At 35.8% G+C, this 26,320-nt stretch overlaps 2 protein-coding genes across 2 annotated transcripts; one reads left to right on the top strand and one right to left on the bottom strand.

Annotated features, from left to right (window-relative positions):
* Window positions 1-17,260: 17,260 nt before the first annotated feature.
* On the bottom strand, window positions 17,261-21,864 carry LOC132040323 (probable glutathione peroxidase 8). Its single transcript, XM_059430963.1, has 6 exons — window positions 21,712-21,864; window positions 19,687-19,763; window positions 19,361-19,422; window positions 18,129-18,247; window positions 17,638-17,805; window positions 17,261-17,515 (listed from the first exon to the last, which is right to left on the bottom strand). The coding sequence occupies exons 1-6, from the start codon at window positions 21,763-21,765 to the stop codon at window positions 17,483-17,485; spliced, it is 513 nt and encodes a 170-aa protein (XP_059286946.1). The 5' UTR covers window positions 21,766-21,864; the 3' UTR covers window positions 17,261-17,482.
* Window positions 21,865-25,484: 3,620 nt separating this feature from the next.
* On the top strand, window positions 25,485-26,320 carry LOC132039408 (uncharacterized). The gene is made up of 2 exons (XM_059429894.1): window positions 25,485-25,649; window positions 25,730-26,320. The coding sequence occupies exons 1-2, from the start codon at window positions 25,485-25,487 to the stop codon at window positions 26,318-26,320; spliced, it is 756 nt and encodes a 251-aa protein (XP_059285877.1).

The raw sequence follows: 26,320 nt of genomic DNA, 5'->3' as shown, positions 1-26,320 counted from the left end.
GAATCCTGGCGCTCTGAATTATCAACCTGTAAATCCGTTACCTGCTTCGTGAGATGAAGGCCCCCGGGCAATAAAAGGGGATGTCGGTACATTTGAATTGTACTGGTTTGTAAAGCAACTAAAAAAAAGAACTGTAAATAATGAAACCGAAACTGAACTGATAACTGATAAGTGAACTGAACAAGAAAGTAAAGATATGAATACTCCCTGTTCTGCATGGAGAATCATTTCTGCTCTATAATGAACCATATTGGTGTCCGTAATCCATTTTAACTAAGAGAATAGGTATTTCAAACAATGCACCATGGAACGTGACATGGCGGGCAGCATCACCCACCACTAGGCTATATCTCAAACAATGCATCATGGTTCATAATATAGCAGGTAGCATCATCCACTACCAGGCTATGTATCATGATGCACTATGGTTCATAACATGGCGGGTAGCATCATCCACTGCCAGGCTATATATCATAATGCACCATGGCTTATAACATGGCGGTTCGCATCATCCACTACCAGGCAATGTATGTGCTATCTGCTATAGCTACTTGTGCATACACATAAAGGTGATAGTCAACCGACACTCATGAACCTAGAAAGCAATGTATCACAAAATCATATTTAAACATCACTTTTCATGTTATTGTAGACATTCTTGGATTTAGACATGCTTGTCAATTGACATAATTACATCTTTTAAACTCTATATAGTTTCGTGAATCCTGTCATAAGTTCATAAACTATAGAGTCATCATACTTGTACCATTTTTCAAGAAGTATCATAAGTTGAAGAACCTTCATATTGTTGTTCTAACATGGATAATGAGCACTACTATCATGAGACATGGAAGCACAGATGGTTTATAGAATTTAGAATATTAACTATTCATCAGCATTCTGGGTTTTTCATGACTGAGACTCATGGGATATCAAACACAAGTCTATATTGATTACGTACTGAGTTCACAATGCTCGAAATGAAATTCATGGATGAATTACGAAATTTAATCATCTGGAGAATAAAAGTTATGCAACTAGTCATGGAACTAAGACATAACTATGTTTCTGAGGCAACTTGTAATAGTCATAGAAAAATGTGGCGTAGGGAGAATCATCAACATTCTCAAACGTAGAGAGTTATCCTCACATACCTGTAATCGCTCCAATCCAATAAACTAAACAGCTTCTCTGACGAAGAACACCAAAACCCTAGCTTTGAATCGCTTGAGAAGGATTTACCTTGGAAATCCTATGGTTTGGTTGAAGAATCATGTTACTACTAATCATGAATTAACATTGGAATTACTTAGGAATTGTTAGAGAAATCTTACCTTGACGTGGGAGGATGAGGAGAGGAGGAAAATGGCTGCTTAGGGCTTTAGAACAAAGTTGGAATGTCTGATAAATGAAATTTCGAGTTAAGTGTTGAATTTATAGCATGGGGCATTTTGGACCCCTAGGCTCGCTAAGTGCGGTCTATGGCTTACCCCTGCTACGCTTTGGGGTTGGCTCAACTAGCTCCTCTGTCCATTTTACACATAGGCAAAATTTCACGCTTTTCTGCTCATCGACAACGTTCAGTAAAATGGGAATAACTCCTAACACTGAGCTCTGTTAGGACTTCACAATATGCCATTGGAAAGATATTTCAAAGGGCTACAATTTTCATGTTTAAAGTCTCTCATATTCACAACATATTTTCACAAAATTGGGTTGGAAGGCAGACGTATCGAAAACTTAGCCGCTATCGAATCTTAAGCACCTTGTTATTAGCCATATTGCGACGATCATATCTCCCTGCTCCAATATCTAATAGGCCCGATCCTTATATAGTTGGAAAGGTATTTCTACGTTCTACAACTTTCATTAAGGGTACATTCCCAAATTCCCAACTAATCAAGGGGTTACAGCTGCTCAAAGTAGTCATATCAACCATTTTCGCAAAACGTTCAAACCTTCAGTTTTTCCACTAAAACATTAACGATTCGAGTCTAACCTTATTTCTAAGATAAGGGGTGTAACATCTGCGTAGATGCTAGAGAAGACAGCAAAATGCTGGAAAACCAGTCCATAAGAGAAAAGATCGTCTAAAACAAAGAAGATGACCAGAAGGAGAAGCATAATCACTTCGAAAGATTCTCTCTCGAAACTTGGTCCAATTGAAGGACCACAAAAGTTAGGTCAGAAACTTCAAGGTGATACCGGAGCAAGAACATGAAAGGACTATGAAAGAGCTTCTCCCGTCGCCAGTAGTGATGGAAACTGGTCTTTTTTGGATGAGTGACCCAAAGTCGAGAGAAAAAAGCCCTAATTTGGCGTTGATACCCATGTTACTAAACAAGATATTTTAGGAGAATTACTTGTGTATTAACAATAGCACTTATATATACAGATTGCTTGCCATATTTCCTAGTGCATTTGGGAAAATTATTAAATTGTATTCCTAATTTGTTTTGGGTAATTAATAAGGTGTAATCCTAGTTCAGTTGGGAAGTTAATAAGTTGTATTCCTAGTTTGTCTTGGAATTGATTGCATTATGGTATTACCTAAATGGGCTTAAATGTTATAAACTTTTTTTCTTGGAAACTTGCACGAAAAGGAAGTAAAAGGAAATTTAGTAAAACATAATTCCATATCCTTCTTTATCTTGACCAGACAAAGAAACAGGTAAAAGAATTATAGTTAGTGCAGCATACAATTAACAATTATACCAGAAGCATTAATTAGACAAACTCCAACTTAACAACTATAACATACAAATACCAGTAAGACGTTCAGGCAAGTAATTAGAACATCAATTCAATACTTATTATCTGCTACTTTCTTTAAGTGAATAAGCTTATTTTCGGTTGAATAAGTATAGAAATCTTGACTTGGACAACTACTGAATGGTATCTATTGAGTTTATTTTCAGCATTTTCTCCTTCCATTATGCAGCTACTACTACTACAGAAAGCAAAATTTCTTCACATTCCTCTACAATTGGAGCATCTTTTCCAGTGACTAATTCTAACTGCATGTCACACCCCTACCAGGAGTATGACGGGTTCCGACCCATAGGCCGGGAACCAGCTGACTTATTCGTTACTTTGAACATTATAAACCATAACTCAAAGAACACCTGCATGCAGAAAAGGCCCAACATAGGAATATCTGATCATTCAGCACATATATTCATATGCGGACCGACAAGGTCGCCACAACATAACGTATATCATAAAGCCGGCAAGGCTAACAGTAAAGTATCAAGAGCTCAAAATAAGGTAGACAAGGCCACCAAAATATTATACAACAATATAAACCGGTGGAGCTATAAAACATCTAACTGTACACACACGTCTACGAGCCTCTACATAGAATACAAATGATCATAAGGACAATACCAAATAGACTGAAGCTCCGAAGTAAGTGGAGTGCTCCTGAGAATCCGCTGATAGAACACCTACGGGTCTGATTCGTCTCCCTGCCTACTTGCGGGCATGAGCGCAGCGTCCACAAGAAGGGACATCAGTACGAATAATGTACTGAGTATGTAAGGCATGAATAACAACATAATATAGATATGAAAGGTAAAATGGAATGAGAGAGATAACCTCCACATCTGGATGCCTTATAAGGCGGTGTCATGCATGCTTAGCCTTTTAAAAAAAATATTTTAATACATATATATAGTATCACGCCCGGCCATTAAGTCTCGGTGTCATATATATAGTATCATGCCCAGCCATTAAGGCTCGGTGTCATATATATAGTATCATGTCCGGCCATTAAGGCTCGGTTTTATCATCATTAGCCCGTGTCCGGGTCTCCCGCGTCTGGGGCAATATCATAACATGCCCACTGCAGTGGTGTGCACATCTACGTGCCATGCCCGGCCGACTATAACGCGGTGCGGTGTGAGACAATACATACATATATATAAAGCATGCATAAGAGCCCAATCAAAAGCCACAACTATATCGGAGTGACGTAAGGTTGGTAGCCTCCGATTATATTATGGATCAATCATCATCATTTATCCTACCTTGGAGGAACAATTATTATAAGGTGAGATCAACAACAATGAATAAAATCGAGAAAATCATGAAATAGCTCAACATTCTCATAATAACATTGAAATCATAAACTTGGGAATTTCTAGAATGGAATCATCATCATTGAAGTCATAACTTGAGATTGTTAAACATGAAATCATCATTGTAATCATCATAGAAACATTCTCATCTTTAACATCATGAGAAACTTTAAGAATCATGAACTTCTAGCTTTTGAAAACAAGGAGGTTATGGAAATATTTATGAAATCATACCATAGGAATCATGCCTTTGAAAGAAAGGGACGAGCCTTAACATACCTTTTGGTCTCCTTAACTATTCAACGTTTATCCTTCCAAGCTCGTAAATCTACATGTAAACCATTCATACTATTGTTAGGCTCATTGTCACATGCTTATGTTAAGCCTTCAATTTAAATCCATTTAGAATCTGCCGAAATTCGGGCAGCATCTCCCCTGTTTATATGCCTAGTCCGAAATCACAATCCAATGACCAACAACAACAACAAAAATACCACCATCACAACAACATTATCAACATCCATAGGCTCCATAAAACATCCCACATGATGTTTTTCAAGTTTCTCAACTATCCAACTTGTTATACGACTATTTAATAACTTTATCTCCGTAAATAAACTGAAATTAATATTAATAAGGAGAGATTCATACCTTATTCTTGCTAAAGCATAAATATCTTCAATATCTACTTTGAATCCAAGCCAATTCCAATGCAAAACAAAACTATAATCGCGACTACACGTTACCTGGACCTCGATTAATATTCCGTCACTTGAAATTACTCAAAATCCTCACTTTTATGAGGTAAATATGCTCTCTTTTTCTTGCTGATTTTTTTGGAATATTTGGGAGATTATTATGACCAAAACGGGGGATTTTAACCCTTTTATAGGTGGGTAAAATCGGTGGCACTGTAGCAGTTACTGTAGCGCACGTTTCTGCTCTGTCAGCCTAACTTGTAACGTCCATAATTCTCTACTCTGATGTCGTATCGACGAGCGGTTTATTGCGTTGAAAACTAGACTTGACGAATTTCATTCTAGGCTTTTGAAATACCTTAAAAATCTTAATATACTAAGATATATACCCCCCTCCAAATTTGACTAAAAATCTGCCCAAAATCCTGCCAAATTTTTTTCCAAATTTTCGTCAAACTTATTTTCTTCGATTTGCTTGATTCCAAAATCTTCTGAAACTCTCCATACATGATATTTATCACTAATCATACTTGATAATGGTCATGTCCTTTGGTTCCAAGGTTTTCCTTCCCGGTTACGGCTTACAAGATCATAATTCATCCTTTACTTAAATAATATACTTACTAATGCTTCGTTCCTCACACTCCAAAGTTGTTTTACCTAGCCATAGCTCGATATACTTACATTCAAATTTAACCAGTGCTTCTCCGAGGTACGGGGTGTAACACTGAAAGTGCGGAGTGTAACACTATACCAACTCCATATTTGAAGTAACTGATCCATATTAGTGGTAGTTCAGTATTCATATATCTATGTCAGTTCAACAGTCACAATAGTCATGTGTATGTTTCATGTTATGCGTATTATGATGTCTTGTGAGGCTTGTGCTATGCTCTCTTAGCTGGCAGGTGTTTTGAGAAATGTTGAGATAGCTTATTTACAAAGTAGACTCTGTCAAAATTTCTGTAGAGTTCCAGAATTAGCCGTAGTTAGAATCAGGAAAATCATTCGAGGATGAATGATCCCAAAAGAGAGATAATGTAACACTTTGTAAATTTAGATTAGGTTAGAATGTGTTAAATGAGTGTTAACATGACATTTTAGCCATATGAAGTCCAATCGGGATGATTTAGGGGGGAAACAGTTGTTTTGGAATCCAGACATATAGTGAGGTGCATAAGATTCTATAGAATCAACTAAGCTTTATGGAAGGTCTGTCTTCCAGCCTGATTTAGTGAAAACATGTTAGGAATTTGAGAAACCTTAAAACATTAAATTGTATCCCTTTGAAATACCTTTCCAACGATATATTGTGGAGCCCAAACGGACCTTTATACCAAAAGTTATGCCCATTTTACTGAAGCGCACTCAGCAGGCGCCAAAGCGAGCTAGGAGCTCGCTGAGTGAGGGCCAAAGCAAGGGTTGAGCTTGTCCTGGAGCTTTCTCAGCGAGGTCCAGAATGAAGGGTGAGCTCACTTTGGAGCTCGCTCAGCGAGCCAAGGGTACTTTGCCCGTGCCTATAAAAGCGACCTTTTGACGATTTATGTCATTTTTGACGTTCCAACTTCGTTCTAAAGCCCTAAGCAGTTGTTTCTCTCCTATCCTCATCTTCCAATGTCAAGGTAAGATAATTTGCCAATTCCTAATCAATTCTAACATTAATTCATGATTAGTAACATGATTCTTCAACCAAAGCATAGGATTTCCAAAGTAAATCCTTCTCAAGCGATTCAAAGCTAGAGTTTTGGTGTTCTTCGTCAGAGAAGCAGTTTAATTTGTTTGATTGGAGCAATTACATGTATGTATGGCTAACTATCTACGTGTGGGAATATTATTAATCTTCCCCAGGCCTCGTTCTTCATGATTATTGTGAGTTGCATCAAAAATAAAGATTATGCCCTAGTTCATGAAAAGTTTAGAACTTCTATCATTTGAGAATACAGTTTCGTACTTGTTTATGATTATCATTCTGAATATTGTGAACTCAGTATGTAATTAGTACAGACTCGTGTTTGCTATCCCATGAGTCTCAGTCATGAAAACTCAGTTTGCTTATGAACAAATAATGCTCTAAACTCCATAATCAGTTAATGAATACATCTCTCAGCATAGTAATGTTCAGTATTCCAGTGTTTTGCATTAAAGTATGATTCTAAGTTCCTTAATATAAGTTGATGAATGTTGAACACTTGTATCTTTGCTCGAGGGCACAGTCTTATGCATACGTATACTTGGCTGAGGCCACCGACTGACGCATATACTTGGCCGAGGCCACATACTTGTGCACTTATACTTGGCATAGGCCATAGCTAGAGGCACTTAATTAGGCTGAGGCCACATATTTGTGCACTTATTCTTGGCCAAGGCCATAGATAATAAATCCAGTAAAATAAGCGATTCATATTCAGAACAGGGAATACCTATTACTTTACTTCTTTTGTTCAGTTAAGTTATCAGTTTCAGTTTCAGATTATATATACATGTTTATTGATTTGGGATGCCCTTTTCCAAGCACCCTACTTATAGTTCTTTCATTCAGTTGTTTTACATACCAGTATGATTCAAATGTACTGACGTCCTTTTTGCCCGGAGCCTGCATTTCATGATGCAGGTATTGATTTACAAGACGACGGATCGACTCGTTAGGATTCTTGTATCAGCTGCCTGGTGAGCCCCAATTCTTTTGGGGCGTTATCCTTATTAGTCATGTTTTCAGTATTTTAGATAGACAGGTATGCTGAGGCCTTGTTCAGGTAAACAGTCAGTTTTTTCAGTACTCTTCAAAAACTTCATAGACTAGATTAGTAGTTAGTTAGAGTCGCATGTTTTTATGTTACCTATGATTGGCAACTCTGTTATGTTTAAACTTTGCTCAGTATTTCTGTATTCAGTAATTTATACAGTCAGGATTTTGGTATATCAGCATGTGTTAGTTTTATTTCCGCATTCAGTATGTTTTGTTATCACATGTTGATTCAACCAGCCAGTTAGTTCGCCCGGTCACATGTAGTCAGGCACCAGGTGTCGTGTTATGTCCAGGCCCACTCCAGGGCGTGATAATTGCCTTAGTATTCTCTCCTGAATAAAGTCCCACTTCTCGATCATGGCTAGTATATCTTTCTTTAAATAAGCTGAGGGTTGAAATGATCTTCATTAAGTGCATCATGTATAGCATTCAGGTCTGTCCTTAACTTCAGTAGTTTTATCTCAGCTGAGGAAACTTCTTTCTTCATCCCTCTAGTAGCTAACTCAAGTTTTTTCAGTTTGCTGCAAATAGAGTACATAGCCTATCCTTTAACTTCTTACTCCTATATCTCCTGGACTTTCTGCTAAAATTATGGTTGAGTCAATAGTACATTAAGTAGTCTTTATGGTCTTTTGATAGGAGCTCTGATGCTAGAAGTGTTAATAATGCCAAGAGTGTGATCAGAATAGCCAGGAAGCATGTATAGAGTTTCTAGATTTGTGTAGGCCTTGAACCAGTCTGCATTGTCGAATAACCAGTCAATCATACTATAAATTCTATCAATTTCCCCTCTTTTATTACACCATGAGTATTGGCTTCCTCTCTTGGTAAGTTGACCAACCCCAATATTATCTATGTATTGTTGAAAATCTATAGTCTCTGAGTGATGGACAGGAGAACCATTTACTGTATCATCTACATGCAGTAAAATGTTAAAATCACCTAGTATAAGCCAAGGCCCAGTGGTATTGGAATCAACTGCCTTAAATCATTCCACAGTAATCTTCTAGTCTCTACTGTGTCTAGCCCATAGACAAAAGTAACACAACTAGATAATAAAGATAACTTGTCTTTAATTAGGCAGTGAATTACTTGAGAGGAGCTAAACAGTTCTATGACATCAACATTAGCTGGTTTCCAACCTAACCAGATTCTACCATTCAGTGAATGAATATAGTTGTCAAGAAATTACCACTCCAAGCCCAAAAACTTTTGAGTTTTAGAACTCTTATTCTGCTTGAATCTAGTTTCAAGCAACCAACTAAGTCAAGCTTATTCTTACCTAAGAAAACTTTAAACTCTTTTTATTTATAGGACGGTTAAGTCCTCTAATATTCCATGCACAAATAATCATATTAGGGGCATTGTAGTTGGAATATTTCCCTTTGATAACTTCAGAGAATGATCAGCCAGTATACCTTGATTATTAATGCTTGCTGCTAGCCCTTCTTCTTGGATCCTTAAGACAGCATTTTGATTCCTTTGAGCTAAGATATCAGGGTCTATGTTTCCTGAATTCTTGCTTTGATCCTTTTGATATACTATTGCGTTCTTACCCCTTGTCCACCACCTGAACATTTACTTCATGCACTGTTTTATTAGATTCTTTTGTCCTATTACCAACTTGATCTGTATTTGGAGGTTGGTCAGTCTGCTCAGTCTGTTTAAACTTCCATACTTGCTTCTCTTTCCTTTTCCTTGGAGATCTTTTTTGCTTGTTTGTTGGGGGCAACTTTGGGGCCTGGGTTGTGCATTCATATGTCTTGTGTCCCATGTATGTAAAGTCTTGGCAAAACAGAGGTCTCCACTCATAGCAATATCTTGCTCCCACATAGATCCATCACGACGCTCAATGAGCAGCATATCAGGCAGGTTTTGTGATATGTCCATTTCTACCAAGACTCTAGCATAGGAAACTCTCTCAGATTGTGCTGTAAGTATATCAGTGCAAACAAGTTTCCCTAAATAGCTTGCTAGCCTGCTTAGATTCTCCTCAGCTCAATGTCAGACCTGGAAAGAGTACCTAGAGTGGGATAATCCTCCGAGGTTCGTTTTCAATTCTAAAATCTAGACTCTAATTCTTCAACACCATTGGTCTGTTATTAAAAGTATACGACCCGTTTTGAAGAATTTCTAGGTTTTCTTCCTCATATGCAAATCGAAATATAAAATAATCCTCATCATGTAGAAATACCTTTGGCGTGGCCACATTACTCCAGACTCCATATACAGATTTGAGCATCTCTTTGAAAGTTGGATTTCCTCCTAAAACAAAACCAATTAGTGATGTTTCCCATTTCTGTCCTTATTTGATGAGTTCGTCTTTGTTCAATTTCACAATCTTTACCCCATTTCTGACCTCTGGTGGGATGAAGTTCAAATGTAACCCTCGTCGGTGAATTCGATTCCCTCTGACGACCTCAGCTAGACTCTTGACTGGGGCCTCAGATCCGGCAGAGTATGTGAGTTTTTGTGCCGGTCCTTTGCATCAGATTCATCTCTCCATGGTCCTTTGCATCATATTCCACAACATTCGGAGCGTGCGTGGTCACTGGTGCTGGTTGTTGTGGGCCTTGAGAGGCGGAGGGAGCTGGTTGTTGCAAGACTGTTGGTGCACTACCCATAACTGGAGGTAATGGAACAGCCGCATCGGTGCAAGTTGTTGAGCAATCCCAGATTCAGGCGTTACCATTCGACTAGCTGGCTCTGTCTCTTTCGTGTTATCTTTCTTAGGTTCCTCGTCTTCATTTCTTGCGTTTGAGTTTCATCCGATGGTGCCAGCAGTAGTCTCCATTTAGCCATGGCGTACGATTGTTGTCCTTACTTATCGTGCGTCGAGAGCATTCAGGAGCTTAACTAAATTGTTCTCCCCTCCTATGGAATTATATTTATAAATATTAATCTTTCTCCGAAACATGCGTCCATGATAATCTTACAAAATGTATGCTTTTAGTTTTTATAATTAACTAAATAAAAATATTATTAATATAGAAAATATATATCAATTATTTTTTACAATATTAGTTACAATATATGATTATTAATTAATACATTTTCAAGAAATAATATGTATCTTGAATATCTAATTCAGTATCATTTATAGAGGCATATACTTGTCAAATATTACTTTAACTTTTTATTATTAATTTTGTTTTTAAAATTTAATCAAACTGTGTAATTATAATTGTGCAACCAAACAATACGTTTGTAATACACTGTAATTACGTTGTGACAAACAAACAGGTCGTCGTAATTACTATACTATACTAGGTTGTGTAATTAATACCCCAATAATTACACTAATTCCAATTACCAGGTGGCTTTCCAAATAGACACACTTATCTATAAAATCATCTTTTATAACAACATTTCACCATAAAAAGCCAATTTTTCTTTGGACTCGACTTTCATGTTATATATATAAACAATTTCACTATAGCAACATAACAATATCCGTACAAACAACGTCCACATAGAGAGGTTTGACTGTGAAAATATGTGGTTCTATTATCGGGCCATACTGCTACTCCAATTGGCACTTTCCTTAAATAATTGTTAACTTGTATTCTCTTTGTCTCAAAATATTTGTCGTCCTTATTAAAAATATTTGTTTCAAAATATTTGTCATCTTAAAGTTCAAAAAAAGATATTAACACTGATGATGTATATTAGAAGTAATTTTACACACCAGTAAATAGACCTGTCTTTTGTATTTCATTTCGTAACAAAATGAGAGAAAATTTAGTGGAAAAATAATTATATTCATTGATCTCCTTTGCCAAGTATATTCTTTACCTTCTCTTTTGGTCAAACTAAACAAGGTTGTGTTTTAGTTTTACTGTATTTCCATTTACTTTCTTTCCGTGCAAGTCTCCAAAAAACAAAAGTTTATGAGATTTAAACCCGTTTAGGAAATAATACCATAAATGGAACTAAAGCCATGTCAATAAATCCGATTCCCAAACAAACTAGGAATACAACTTATTAATTTCCCAAATGACCTGGGAATACAACTTACGGAGTATTAATGGTCCAAATGGACTAGGAATACTACGTATTAATCTCCCAAATGGACTAGAAATACAACTTACTGCTTTCCCAAATGAACTAGGAAATATTGCCGGCCATCTATATATACAGTTTTCTGTCGCTTGAACTTATCATAGATTGTATTGTATTGTTTTATATATAATTTCTATCAACTTACTGTCTTGTTTTCTGCTTGTTTATAACTCATTGTTTTTGTTTAATTTGTTCTCTTTTAGCGTTATTGATCGATCAAAGGAACAATGAGTAACTCGCATACTCAGTCTTCTGCAGATTATCATGGCAATCATCCACGCTCGCAACTAGTCTATCGGCGTAGCCCTCGAATTCCAAGGGGCCCCTATGATCATTATTTTGGAAGACGACATCACTCCTCAGTTTATCATCAGTTGATCACTCGTCTACTTAATGATGATGAACCGTACCTTTCAAGGGATGATCAAGGCACAATTACTGATCCACAGAATTATCAGTCTGTGGCGTCTACTGGTGTACACACTGATTATTCAATCGGAACTAGAATAACTAATGTGAGTGATCGTGATTCAATGTATAGCCTTTTAAGGACAGCTCTGGCAGACAATCTGCAAGGCCAATCCTCGCAAAATTGGCACAATTCGCCACATTATTCTCAGTCAACAAGTGAACTAAATGATGATATTAGAATGATTGAGTTAAGTAGATTAATGACTGAGAATCAGTCCTCTCCGGCTAGTCTACTTAATGATGAACAGTATGCTTTAAGGCATCGAGGCACAATTACTCCACATAACTATCAATCGGAGGTGTCGAATGGAATTAATATATCTAACTTAAGTGATCCTGATTCAGTGGATAGCCGCTTAAGGTCCAGTGTAGCAGACAATCTACAAGGCCTTGATGATCTTGAACAATATCTGACTGGCTTTCATGATCCAATTGATCTTGAGGTTTACATGGATGATCAAAAGGAGAAAGATGAGGATGTTATATTGAACTATTTTAAAACAAGAACTCATCATGTTGTCGCGCCTAAAGACGGAGTAAATAATGCTACTTTAACTGAAGAAGTTGCTGATAATGAATCTGCAGATATTTGTGCCATATGTCAAGCGGAATTTGAACACAAAGAGACCATTGGGACACTTCAGTGTGGACATGAATATCATGCCGACTGCATCAAACAGTGGTTGCTTAGGAAAAACGATTGCCCCATGTGTAGAGCTTCAGCTTTTCCCTTCACATCAACAAAGACTATAGAAACGGATAGCATTTTAGGCTGGGTGTGGGAGTAAGTACTCTTTAGGTGTATTGTTATCTGTTTGTCAATAGTAATATTCACATGGTTACACACACCCCCCCTCTCTCTCCTTTCCCGCACCAAAAAAAAAAAAAAAAAAAGGATGTTTTCTTTTTCTAATTTTGCAAGACAGCTACTTGTTTGTGTATATTTTAAAACTCATCTCATTGGATTTAGTCTGACAAGTTGATTTTAAGTTGAGGATGTCATGCACTATATGTCTTTAATACATATAATTACATTCATTTTCCTGTACTAAATATTGTTGAGACAACGAAGTACAATATATATCATCGACATTTAGCTTATGTAGACACTCTAATGTATACAACCTCGACAAAATCTGTATGGTAATAATCTGTCTTTTCCACAACTGTAGTAATGCCAGAGATGCTTGAATTTCTTCTAATGTTTACCACTTAGCCTCATGCACCAGTTTTGGGACGAACAAAACAATTGAGGCACAAACAAATGCAAATAAAGAATACGCCTGCTAAAATCTGCAGCTATAGTGAAATCAATCAAAGAAAAGAGAACAATAAAAAGAAAAGAAAAAAAAGTGAGATAAAAGAGCTGAGTACATAAAGGAGAATAGCGAATTGCCCTGCTGAATGCTGATCACCTGTCAAAATTCAGGAGCGAAACCAATCCACCTACGAAAACAAAGCAAAATCACAAAATCAACTGATGGCTATGCTGACAGAGCGACTCTCTTTATTCAAATGGTTTAGTATTAGTTACTTTGATTTCATCAGCTTCTTGAGAAACACCAGATTTATCGCCTCTTTGACATAGCGATCTAATTTCAAGTTCAGCAATCTAATTTCACCATATAAGTAGGTTTGGATTCATTAGTCCAACTTGGCAATGTGCTTATCTAAACGGAATGAAAAATATTCTTCTGAAAACTTACCAGATAACCACCTAAGGGACCTTGGAATGAAGAAAATATGAAGAGCGCATAAAAATTGGCATATTTTCAGCTCCTATATATCATTCTTTGTTCCAACATGTTATCAATTACAGACAACTTGTTTCACATGAAGAAGTTTCCAACACAAAACATCACGGAAAAGGAGCAAGACACTGTAAATTGCAAGTTCAACTATCTAGTTTCACCATATAAATAGGTTTGGATTCACTAATCCAACTTGCAATTTGCATTATTTCACTTACCATAACAGCAGTGGTCGATCCATCTACGATATTCTTAGGCGTTATTGCTGATACATACATAGGTGAGTGCTTTATTGGTTGTATTTCTAATCAAAGAGGAATGATGAAAAATGCATTAGAAAATTTGTAAAGTTACCTCATCAACGAAATCCAGCTCCAATTCCTATTCATATTAGTTCCCTGTATTCAGCCACCAAACATTCTTTAAATAAGTAGTCAAAACATATTTTAGGCTAAATCTTAAAATAAGCTTCCGATAGACAGAAAGGTTAGTTTCTGAGTTTCTCTTTTTTCGTTTAACTTAGTTACTTGCTTCTCATCTTAATTAGTTATCATAACCAATTACTACATGACTTCAAGCAAGTAAAACTGAAATAATAATTGTCTTAATTTTATAGTGGATGCACCATAGAGGCACAAGCCATGTACCAATTCTTGTATGAAAAATTACTTTCAACATGTACGTACTGGGACTTTAGAGAGGTCCGAGTATCAACAGATATCTGTAGCCTTAACTGTTAAATATTAGAAAATCAGAATGATGGGCGCACACTTTTGCAAATATTGTGGAAAACCGCCCTACTATACAATATAACTCTAATGACCGCATTGTCTGCACCTGTGAATGTACTAATAGATTTGCAATTCAGAGGAATATAACAAGCATAAATATTTTCGGAATTAGCGTGTATCCAAGAAAAGCAAATAACATACAATATGCTGAACCATTGATGAGTACTAATGAAAGGACATGATACTTTTTGCAGTTGGAAATTTATGCATTTTCCAAGCTAGTCATGACTCAGAGGAAGTCCAAAACGACCCCTTTCCGCAACCAAGACACTCATAAGTCCGAAACAACCCCTTTCCGCAGCCAAGACACTCATACACATGGATTGTACGTATTTGTCTATTCATAGGAAAGGGGCATGAAAGAGGACTATTAGCATTACTAGAGAAAGAGTCAACAGGGATTGCAACTGGAAAATGTTTTCTACCGTTTGGTTGGTGATTAAAAAAAAATATATATATATATATATATTATTAAAATACTCTACTCTGATACTTCACAAGAAGCTGATGAGATCAAAGTAACTACTCAACCATTTGGATATATAAAGAGTGTCGTTCTGTTACTTTTGCCATCAGTTGATTTTTTTTTTTTTTTGCTTTGTTTTCGTCAAGGACTGCATCGAAACCATTCAGCAGATGTCCAAGTCTAGACTTCTGGACTTATGAATTCAACCCGAAAGATTAGCTCATTCACTTATTGTAAAGCAACGAACTATTGTAACTTTATGAGCTTCATAGTGTAGTTCCTGGATTGTTACCTGGCTTTTAGTTTCTTGTTTCGCAGGATATCTATAAGCGGATAAAACCTATTCTCTTGCTTAGCTTTCTTATATCACTTTTTATTTGATTAATTGGACTAAAGCTGCAAATTTTAGCAGGTGCATTCTTTATGTTTGCATTAGTTTGTGGCTCAATTGTTTTATTCGTTGCAAAACTACTGCCTGAGGCTACTAACATTAGAAGAAATCTAAGTATCAGTATAATGACATTACTACAGTTGTGGAAAAGACAGATTATTGCCACATATAACCGCTCGTCTCTTAACAATATTTAGGACAGGAAAAAATTGTTCTTGTATGTATCAAAGACGTACAGTGCATAACATCCGCAACTTAAAAGCAACTTGTCTTGCTAAATTTAATGAGATGAGATTAAAAAATACACAGAGTATCGGTCTTGAAAAATTAGAAGAAAAAAAAATTCAGATTAATACAAAAGAATGACAGTAAAATAATCTGTAGCTACTATTATATGACATGATTTTCAATATGATGTGAAGGGCAAAACTGAAGCTCTACACATGGGACAATCTTTCTTCCTCAACAACCACTGTTTGATGCAGTCGGTATGATATTCATGTTCGCACTGAAGTGTCCCAATAGTCTCTTCATGCTCAAATTCCGATTGACCTATGGCACAAACATCTGCAGGTTCTCTATCAAAAATTCAGTTTCCATGGGATTACTTACTCCGTCTTTAGACACAGCAACATGGTTAGTTCTTGTTTTAAAATACCCCAATAATACAGCATCCTCCTCATTCTCCGCTTGATCATCCATGTTATCCTTCTCATTCTCCGTTTGATCTTCCATGTCATCCTCCTCATTCTCTGTTGGATCAACCAATGTCATCCTCCTCATTCTCCGTTGGATCATCCATGTCATCCTCAGGATCATCATCCAGAGAGTCATCAAAGCGAACCAGACGACGATGCAAAATCCTTCTAATCAACTCACTGTGAACACCAGTAAACACCACGGCTAGATAGTTTTGTGGAGTAATTGCGCCTTGCTGTCTTGAAACGTACGGTTCATCGTCACGTAGATGAACAGGAGAGGATGAACGATCAATGGATGTGTGAAAAGAAAATAGAAGTCAAAGTGTGTTTCTCAGATTTTGTGTCAACATAACGAGAAATATATCAAAATGTGTTTTTGGTAGGAAGGAAAATATTTTTTTACAAAATAAGTTATTTTATGTGTTTAGTTGCTAAAATATATTTTTAAAAAAAGTTATTTTCTGTGTTTGGTTGCTAAAAAATATTTTTTTTGTCAAAAAAACAAAATGACTATACTTATTTTTTGGCAGAAGTCATTTTCCTCAACAAGTATCTGAACTCTTAATCATCAATTATTAGTTTAATCAACACGTAAGCATTATATTTAAATATTTTTCAAAAAGAGACTTATGTCATATTAAAATGCTCCCAATTCGCAAATTCTCATATCATAAATCATGTAGAAAAATTCTATCAAAAATTATAGTGATATCTTCTATTTTACAGAATGAACTTTCCAGTGGAAAACATTGTAGTGTTAGCAGGCAACAAGCTTTTTCTTTAAAAGGAACAATGATGCCCCTACCGAACTTCAACAACTAGACTATGTAATAATAAGAACATCAAAAAAAAAAAAAATCAAATGGGAACACAAACAAAAAACTAAGACGAATAATACCAAATGCCTGGATATCAGTTTCAGCCTATGTTGCTCGGACTCTTCCAAAATGTTACATGGGTGATCGGATCCTCTAAAAGTAGTGCATGTTAATTTGGAGGATCCAACACGGGTGAAGCAACATTTTTGGAGAGTCCCAACATAAGATTTTCAGCAACATGTCCAGCAGATTGGTAACTACCAAGAGACAGAATAACATGTAGGAATTGATAAACAATAAATCAGCTTAAGATTTCTCCAAAAGAGCAAACAATTTTCGTTCCGCAATGTTTCATTATTGACCTTCTATGTGATAAGAGGGTCTCTTCCATGATGTTCCTCACTCCAGATAACCAAATGAAAATAAGAGACAAAGTCCTAAAATAAAACCAAGCCAGCATTAATAAGTCCAATATCGATCCACATCGTTGAAGGCTCAACCGTGGCAACTATGCGATTCCCAGCAACACTTTTACATCCCTCTACAATAAGAGCACAAAGCCATATAAGAATCTCTACACATATTATTTTATACACAATCTTATAAGAAAATTGCATCGAGCATTTCAAGCAGCTGGAGGAAAGATTAGCACAAAACCATTACCTCAATTGTCAGAGGAGATGTGGTAGGATAATAGCGATGAGCAGACTGCCCATTCTTATCAACCAGGAACTTAGCAAAATTCCACTGAATATCACCCCCAAGTATTCCCCACTTGCCTGCTTTCAAGAACTTATATAGAGGAGATTCGTTTTCACCATTCACTTCAATCTAGTTCAAGAAAGATACACAGTTGTGAATAAAAAGATACCTGATTGAAATAGTAAATCATAATTCCACAACCATGAACTCTAACGGAAGAGGTAATTTCTGAACGCAGAGATATCCTTAAGAATGCAACTTTTCTATCATTTATAAAATACTCTACTAAAGGATTAAACAATTTACTCACACATATACGCTGGGGAGAGACGATGTATTTAAAAGATGGGACCCAATACCAAGCAAATCACCAAGTTTTGATAATGCAAGAAAATAACAAATTAGTAGTTAAAAATAACATCTATCAGGACGACTCCTTGCTCTTTCATTACCTTGTCAAAGATAGGGAATTCTGACTTGAAACGAGTACAAGCAAAATCTACGATCTCATCATTGCTCCCTGGTTCTTGCGCACCAAATTGATTGCAAGGAAATGCCAATATTTCCAGGCCTAAGTTAAAAAAATTTAAAAAAAAAAAAAAAAAAAAAACTAAAGTTTCAAAATCTAAATGGAATGATGCTCAAACCATAATAATGTGATTCAAATAATCTTAGATGCAAACTTCAACTGAAGATGTCAACGTAGACAATGATATTTTATTAAATTTAAATCCACAAAAAAATTGGGATTATATTAGTCCAAATAAATATTATGGGCTATATAATTGAGTTAATCATTTAAGTCCAATAAATATAGACTTGATTAATGATCCAATGTCGTTGGGCTAGTCCATTAATTTGGGCTATAAATGATGAGCCCACTTTACTAAACCCAAGATGTCATCTTATTCAAGAGGCCCAAATTGCTGCCACATGTCAAATGACGTGGTACACTAAGTCAAATAAAGGAGCCTATAGGGTCATGCCACGTGTCAAAATGATGCAGCATGCCTAGTCAAATCAAAAGCCAATGAAGATGCGCCATGTGTACAAGTGACATGTTCCGACCAATCAAATAACGGCATGTCGTCATTCTAATTTAATTGGTCGAAAAGAAGTTCTGTCCTTATCACAACTCCTCCATCCTACAACTATAAATAGGGGTCTCATAATTCGAAAAAGGACAAATTCTAACAAGAAGCAGAGAGAAGCCAGGATCAACGCTGCAGATTTCTCTACAAGCTGAAAGCATTCAAGCATTCAAGTATTTCTCTAGAAGTTCTAGAGATCAAGATCCAGACGAAGATTCAAGACCAAGCTCAAAAGCCCTTGAATTCAAATCCAAGTCAAAATCAAATCCATCAAGTTCAAGATCAAGCTCAAAAGCCCTTGAATTTATTGTTGAAAAGATGAATCAGAGGAGTCATAGAGATTGTAACACTCATATTCTGAAATCAAATACCATGATTGTTGCGATATTTTCCTGTCTTGATTATTATTTTCTCGACGCGAATTTTATTGTCTACAGTCAAATGTTTCATTCTTTTCAAATACTACCCTTTTACTTCTTTATTGGCAGAATTCGTCCTCCATTTAGGAGGAATTGTTCCAGGAATAGAGAGATGTCAGTCAGTTGTGAAACAACCAGCAAGAGTAAAAGGGTAACTTGACAAAAGACACATACCTTGATCTTTGTACTTCTCATATATTTGGTTGAGTTCCGTATAGTTTGAGTTAGTCAACCCACTGTGGACAACAAAACAGATAACAGTTGAATTTCTTTTTTACAAGACACATAATGGTTGAAGAGCTCAATAAAGAGAAATATTATATGAATCACAGAATGTGTAAAATGTATAAAAGAGAAGAAAACAGGTTCTTGGAGTTATGATTTTCATCTCGACAAAGGTTGTTTCTTTACCTGGAATTCAACTGGTACATGAGCTATTACAAAAAGAAACCACACACATACAACTAATAAAAATGATGGGCGGGAATTGATGATGTTACCATTTGGACGCAACATTCACGATAAGTAAGACCTTTCCTTTGTAAGTACTAAAATCTACATCATTTCCCTTCGCGTCCTGTGAGCAAAGGAGACAGTATGCTCAGAAAAGGGAAAAAGGTACAAGTAAATGAAGCATTCATTGTGGTCACCTGCATTTATTTATTTTTGGTATAGCATCGTTAGCAAACTCAACCAAGTCATAAATATTTTTATTACTATGAGTTTTCTTAGCGTTTATACGGAAGAAAGGGGCTATTTAAGCATGGGGAAGAACTATAGCCCTGAGGCAGGGGGCAAAAGCTCCATGAATAAATTAATAAAAATTAGAAAATGCAAATAAGGCAGAAAAATTAGTAGAAATATCTAACCATGTGGGGAACCACTACGGACCAGCTACGTACTGGCTCAAGATACTCTCCCCCCCCCACCCCCACCCCCACCCCCACCCCCCACACACCCACCCCCCGAACTGTTAAATGACGCTGTTGATCCTAGCAAGATCCTGGCAGTACCTGTTATTTATCTCTGTTCACTTATCTTTTTCATCCAAAATATAATGGTTTCCTATCTCTTTAACCTAAAAACTTTCACTCTATAAAGCTTTCTCTTTCCTCTTGGGTCCTTTTCTAATCAACCTCGCCAGAGCTCTGTTATTGTCATCGATCACAATCTCAATTTGCCTTTCATTACTGTACGTTTTCGAAAGTTTAGCTCTACTCCATTTGTTATCTAATGATAGTTTCAAGATCTTTCACAAAGCTGTTACATTTATGAAAGACAAAGAACTTAATTTCCTCTATATACCTTATCCTAGTTAGCATTTAAAATGACCATTGTTCGGGTCCTTGCACTGTTAGTCCAATAGTTACACAGTCCTAGTTAGCATAGTTAGTACACACAACTTGACGAAGAGGAACATGTGCCTCCTTATGTACATGGACAAAGGGTTAATATAGTCGATTATGTCTTGATAAAGATGGAGTCTTGTGAAGGAATGTCTATTGGTGTCAAACATAAGATGTAATTACCTTACAAGAAATTTTCACCTCAAAAGGCTCTAGTTCAGTTCTTCCAAACTCAATGTGCGATTATCCCATCACCTTTGAGTCTGAAATGCCACCAAGGAGCATAGTTATACTAGCACCAAGGATATGGTGTGGTAGCCAATGAAGTAAGTGAAAACCATAGAAGATCAAGGATTCAAATCTCAGCAGAAACAAAAAATACTATGTGATTTCTTTCCATTTGCTTAAACCATGGCAGGCATAGTTATCATGTACCTATGCTGGTGAAGTTAGTGTGGGATGTTCCATATGTTACTTCTACAGCTTTTCTAGAACAATTAGTTGTTTAGTTGCAACAAGAATCTAATTTTTCTTTTAAGGGAACCCATAGCCGCTACCCTTCGGCTGCACTCTGGGTAAACCCCGCTCTTAATAGTTAGGAGGTAAGCCATGAAATAGATGAGATGCACACAAATTGGAAAAAGAAAATGGTTCTACTCAACATAAGGTATATCTCATACTTCTATATACTCTTTCCCTCAAAGCTCTGATTATAAAACATTTAGGGGTCATTTGGTACGCGGAATAATGTGGGATATCCCAAGCTTGGGATTAAATTTATATTGTATTTGGTTGACAGTATATAACTTTATCCTAGAATGAATTTATAGCGTCAACCAAACACAATATAAATTTAATCTCAAACTTGATCCTGGATATCCCACCTTACCCCATTAAACTTGAGATAAATTGGTCCAAGGATTACAATCCCAAGACTATAATCCCGGGATAATTTAATCCGCAAACCTAACAGCCTTTACATATGCAGCCAAACAGACTGGAAATTCCTTAACCCAGATGACTACTGAATAGCTTTGCTTACTTTTAATTTCTTAAACAACTTTTGGCAATTTATATTTGGGCAGCAATGAACTAGAATTGATATTTTCAGAGGCAAAAAAACATTGTTTACTCAATTGTATGATAAAAGATTGAGCAGATTATTAATTAGGAGCTAACCTTTAGAGTGAAGTCACAGACAGATTCTGGCTTCTTCTCTGTTTGGCTGGCCATCGGAATTTGGTACTAAGGTATGAAGTCAACAACCCCAAAACTACAAAATACCCAATCAGACATCCACCCATATATTAAGGATATGCACGCGATGGTATAATCAATTAATTTAATTTGTTAGTGTAGCAAATTACCGTGTAGTTTCAAAATGTTTGTCTTACTTTCCTTAGTCCGTTTCTAAAAGAATACTTTTTTTTGTCCCAATTTATTTGAAGATTGACCAATTTAGAGAGTACTTAACTTATATAGTGAATAAGTTAAACTTTTCTAAATTATCATGGTTTTGCGAGTTTCATATTTAATTTATTGTGTTTATAGAGTTTTCTTTTTTTATAAATAGAATTTTCTAAATTACCATGAATTCATATTACAATATGTCCTGGTAGAATATGACATGTTACGTGAACATCACGCTCCAATAACACCTTCAAAAAATTTCAAGTGGCGATATTCGTAGAATTTTTTTTGAGTGAATAGGTTAAATAAACCCTAAGCAACTAAAATAAGACATCCATAACTATAAAAAATACTCTCTCCATTTATTTTTATTTATTCACTATGTTAAAAATAAATTTTAAAATCTACTTATTCCCTTTTACATATTTTGAAAAACAACTTCTTCTTTTTTATTTTATTTTTAATATTAATTATTCATTTTTCAAGTTTATTGAATTATATACAAATTACTCATTTTTTAAGTTCATTGAATTATTGAATTATATAGTACAAATTAACGTACTTGTTTTTTTTTCAATGTCATTATGAACAAGTAAAACCGAACGGGGAAAGAGTATTTAAAAGACATTGGATCTGTCTTTGGTTTGTGTGCAATATTGTGCAGATAAAATATGGCATCCATGACCATAGAAAATATTGTAAAAGATATCGAATATGTTCGTTGATTCTTGTGCAGATAAAATATGACATCCTTAAATCTCTTGTATATTACTTCCCGTCTCAAATTACTTATTCACTTTTTTTTTATATGGTTTTTAAGAACTCATAAATAAAAGTTTCTTTTACTATATTACACTTATCTTTCCAATTAATTGCACTCTAATTAATATTGATTATTTAAAAAAAATTAATATTAAAGATGGAGTAAGAAAAATTTAATTAATTCTATCTTAATTTTATAAATGAATGCGTATTTTGAAGCAGATATTTATAATAATATAAACAACCAATGCGGGACCAACGGAGTAAGCCGCAAGTTCTGATGGTTAACGCGTTGTTATGTATAGGGTGTGCTGTAACTTTATCAAGATTTAGTTAATGTGAAGTTGCTGGATAGAATTGGATGCATTTAAGCTGATGTTACTGCATAGGGGTGCCAAATTTAGCCTAAAAGGTGATTGAACTCCGGCCTTACCAAAAGTTTTTATGTTGAGCTCAAGATAATTTTATATTGGGTGATTTAGCCAATCTAACGTGGATTACCATTTAAAGTAATGCCAAAACATTTTCAATATTAACTGGAATTATTTTGCTTTTTTAAGATTTACAAAATTTGGATTTATTGCTTGAGTTTACTTTAGTTTTATTTTTTATGTATACACTTTTCTTGTATCATGTATCTTATAAGTTTGTAGTGTGTTTGATATGAAGGGAAATATTTTTCAGGAAAAAAGTTTGTCAAAACATATTTACCACGAAAAAAGTTTTCCTCAAAAATGTATTTCTAGAAAAAGAAAATATTTTCCGAAAATGTTTTCTAAAAAATAGACATCAAAAAAGCTGATCAAGTTACGACCCAACCCATTTTTGCCCCATTTCACCATTAGACTTTCAAAGCAAGTAATTTTGATTAATATTTATCACCTCCATTTTATCGCATAATTTCAGTTAACTCATTTATTCGACACCCCCTATTAATACTTGACAAATAAACAACGCAAAAACTTTCAGAATTTAATTTGCGCTACAACCAAAACTCAAGAAGTAATAACAATACAATTGTTCACCTAATACACATTTAATAACGCTACCAGCAGTACCAACCCAAAACACCTAACAAAGTAGTACTACATTTAATCCACCACCTCCTTTAAGTGGGTCTTTTGATATAGGGTAAAGAGTCAAATTTGTCTCTGAATTATGGTCTATACGGCATGAAATAAATTTGTCCTTTATTTGTGGTTGGGATTAAATATATCTTCGCCGTTACTATAAGCTAAATTTGCCCGTATTTTCAAACGACAGAAGCTTAGCACCCGAATGCCACGTGTCCCGCAATTAAGAATTAATTTTTTAAAACAAAAGGTAAACTTGAATCTTCTCACTAATTTTAAGTTCTAACTTTTTTTTATCCCTCTTTTTTCTCTTGCAGTCACTATCTATCCCGCCAATTACATTTTCTTCCTTCTTCCTCTTTTGACCCTATGCGGCTATATAATTGTATTAAAATAGTACTTAATGTTACACATTCAAGTCGTTTAGCGCATTCTCTCTTAGTAGTGGAGGTGTGTGGGGTTGCGGGGTGATATAAAGAGAAAGGAAAATGGAAGAGAAGATGGTAGTGGGAAGAGACAAGGAGGAAGGGAGGAAGAAAAGATGATTGGTGGTAGAGGGTAGAGGCGAGAAGTGAGAAATGAGGAACAAAAAAGATTTTGAAACTCAAAATTGGGGGAAAGTCAAATTTGCTCTTAAATTATGAGAACAATATAAATTTGTTCCTAAACTATGCGAAAGGTTCAAATTTAACCCATGAACTATGAGAAAGGTTTAAATATGTTCCTATGTGAAAGGTTCAAATTTACCTTTCTTTTAAAAAAAAAAAAAAAAGTTATCCTTTATTACGGGCCACGGGGCATCATCGACGCCGAGTGCTAAGTTTTCGTCATTTGAAAAAGAGGACAAATTTAACCTATTTAGTAATAGCGAGGGCATATTTGACTCCAATTATTAATGGTGGGCAAACCTGTTTCATTTCTCATAATTCAGGGCAAGCCTGACCTTTTGTCCATTAATATATACTTATATAGTGGTTTTCCGATGGGTTTAGGCATGTCTCAGATGTGTTTGAAACAAATGAATAGTTAAGTGATTTTGTTATTATTATATATTAATAAATAAATTCATGAGTTGATTCCTCAAAAGGTCATCTAGTTAAAGAAATCACTTTATTTTCAACGAACGACACTTTTCTTTAGTTTATGAAAATAAAATTACTCAACTAATCCTTAGTTTCTCAAAATATAATACCAACCGATGTAGCCATTTTCAGACACCGGAAATCTGACTTGGCATCCCATAGTTCTTTAAATGGTTTCTTTATTTTCTATGTTGGACCATGACCCATTTAATTAAAAACATATCCAGCAAATAAGCTATTCAATTAAGCAAATCTCCCCCATTTAATTAGAACTTACCCAGCAAATCTCACCCACATTTCAGCCCCATCTCACGTTTTCTTTCTCAACTTTCACTGGTCTAAGTATCACAGGATGTTGAAGCCATTGCCATCGATAAATATGACTCCGTTAGAAGGTGCAATACTTAACTTGCATACATGCCCCCTGCCAGAATAATATTGTTGATTGCTTCTGAAGCAGTTGGAAATCATGTAGAACTCATTTAACACACATTACAGAATGTTCTAATGAACAAGATTACAGGAACAAAAATGCCCCCAAATGAATTTCCATAAATAAACATCAAGAATGTCTTACCAAAGTAGGTGGTCCAGATGATTTTGAGTCCACATGTAGAACCTTTCTATGGACTGGACAGACGATACTTCAAAGAAAGCATTGATTGCTTGGGATAAATTGTGCAGTGCTGGAGTTACTGCGGGATTGAATATGTTGGACATTAACATGTGGAACAAGGCTGCTATATGCAAACTATTATGGACATTGAGCAAGAAGAAAGATAAGCTATGGGTGATTTGGGGGCACACGTATTATGTGAAGGATGGAGTGCATGGGGTGCCAACTGTAACCAGGTATCTTGGATAATTCAGAGGATTTTTGAAGCACAAAAATACTTTGAACAAGCAGGTTATGATGCAGAAGATGTTTTTAGGCTCAGGTGCTTCTCAATCAAAGGTATGTATAGCAAGTTGAGAGTTGTGATGCCTAAGGTGGATTGGAGGAAACTAGTATGCAACAATGAAGGAGCACCTAAGTGGATATTTATTTTGTATGTGGCAATATCCAGGAGACTCCTTACAAGAACCAGGCTAGCAAAATGGGGCATTGTTAATGAGGTTAAATGTCCCCTCTGTGAAAGAATGGATGAAGACGTAGATCCCTTGCTGTTTGGATGCCCTTTCTCTGCAGCTGCTTGGGAAAAGATCTTACAGTGGCAAGGGTCACAGAGGGGGTCAATGGCTTGGCAACAGGAGGTGCAATGGGCAACTGGTAATGTTATAGGAAGAACTGACTATGCAGAAATATATAGAATGGCATTGGCAAGAAGTTGTGTCTATCATGTGTGGCAAGAAAGGAACTGGAGGATATTCCAGCAGAGATCAAGAGGAACTATCGAGATAACAAGGCTGATCATACAAATGGGAAAAGGGTCAAAATTTACCTCCAAGTATGGCTTATAG

This window comes from Lycium ferocissimum, chromosome 12 (assembly GCF_029784015.1).
Source record: "Lycium ferocissimum isolate CSIRO_LF1 chromosome 12, AGI_CSIRO_Lferr_CH_V1, whole genome shotgun sequence".
NCBI classification, from domain to species: domain Eukaryota; kingdom Viridiplantae; phylum Streptophyta; class Magnoliopsida; order Solanales; family Solanaceae; genus Lycium; species Lycium ferocissimum.
The sequence above is the reverse complement of the archived record's forward strand: the minus strand, read 5'-3'. Positions and strand labels throughout refer to the sequence as shown.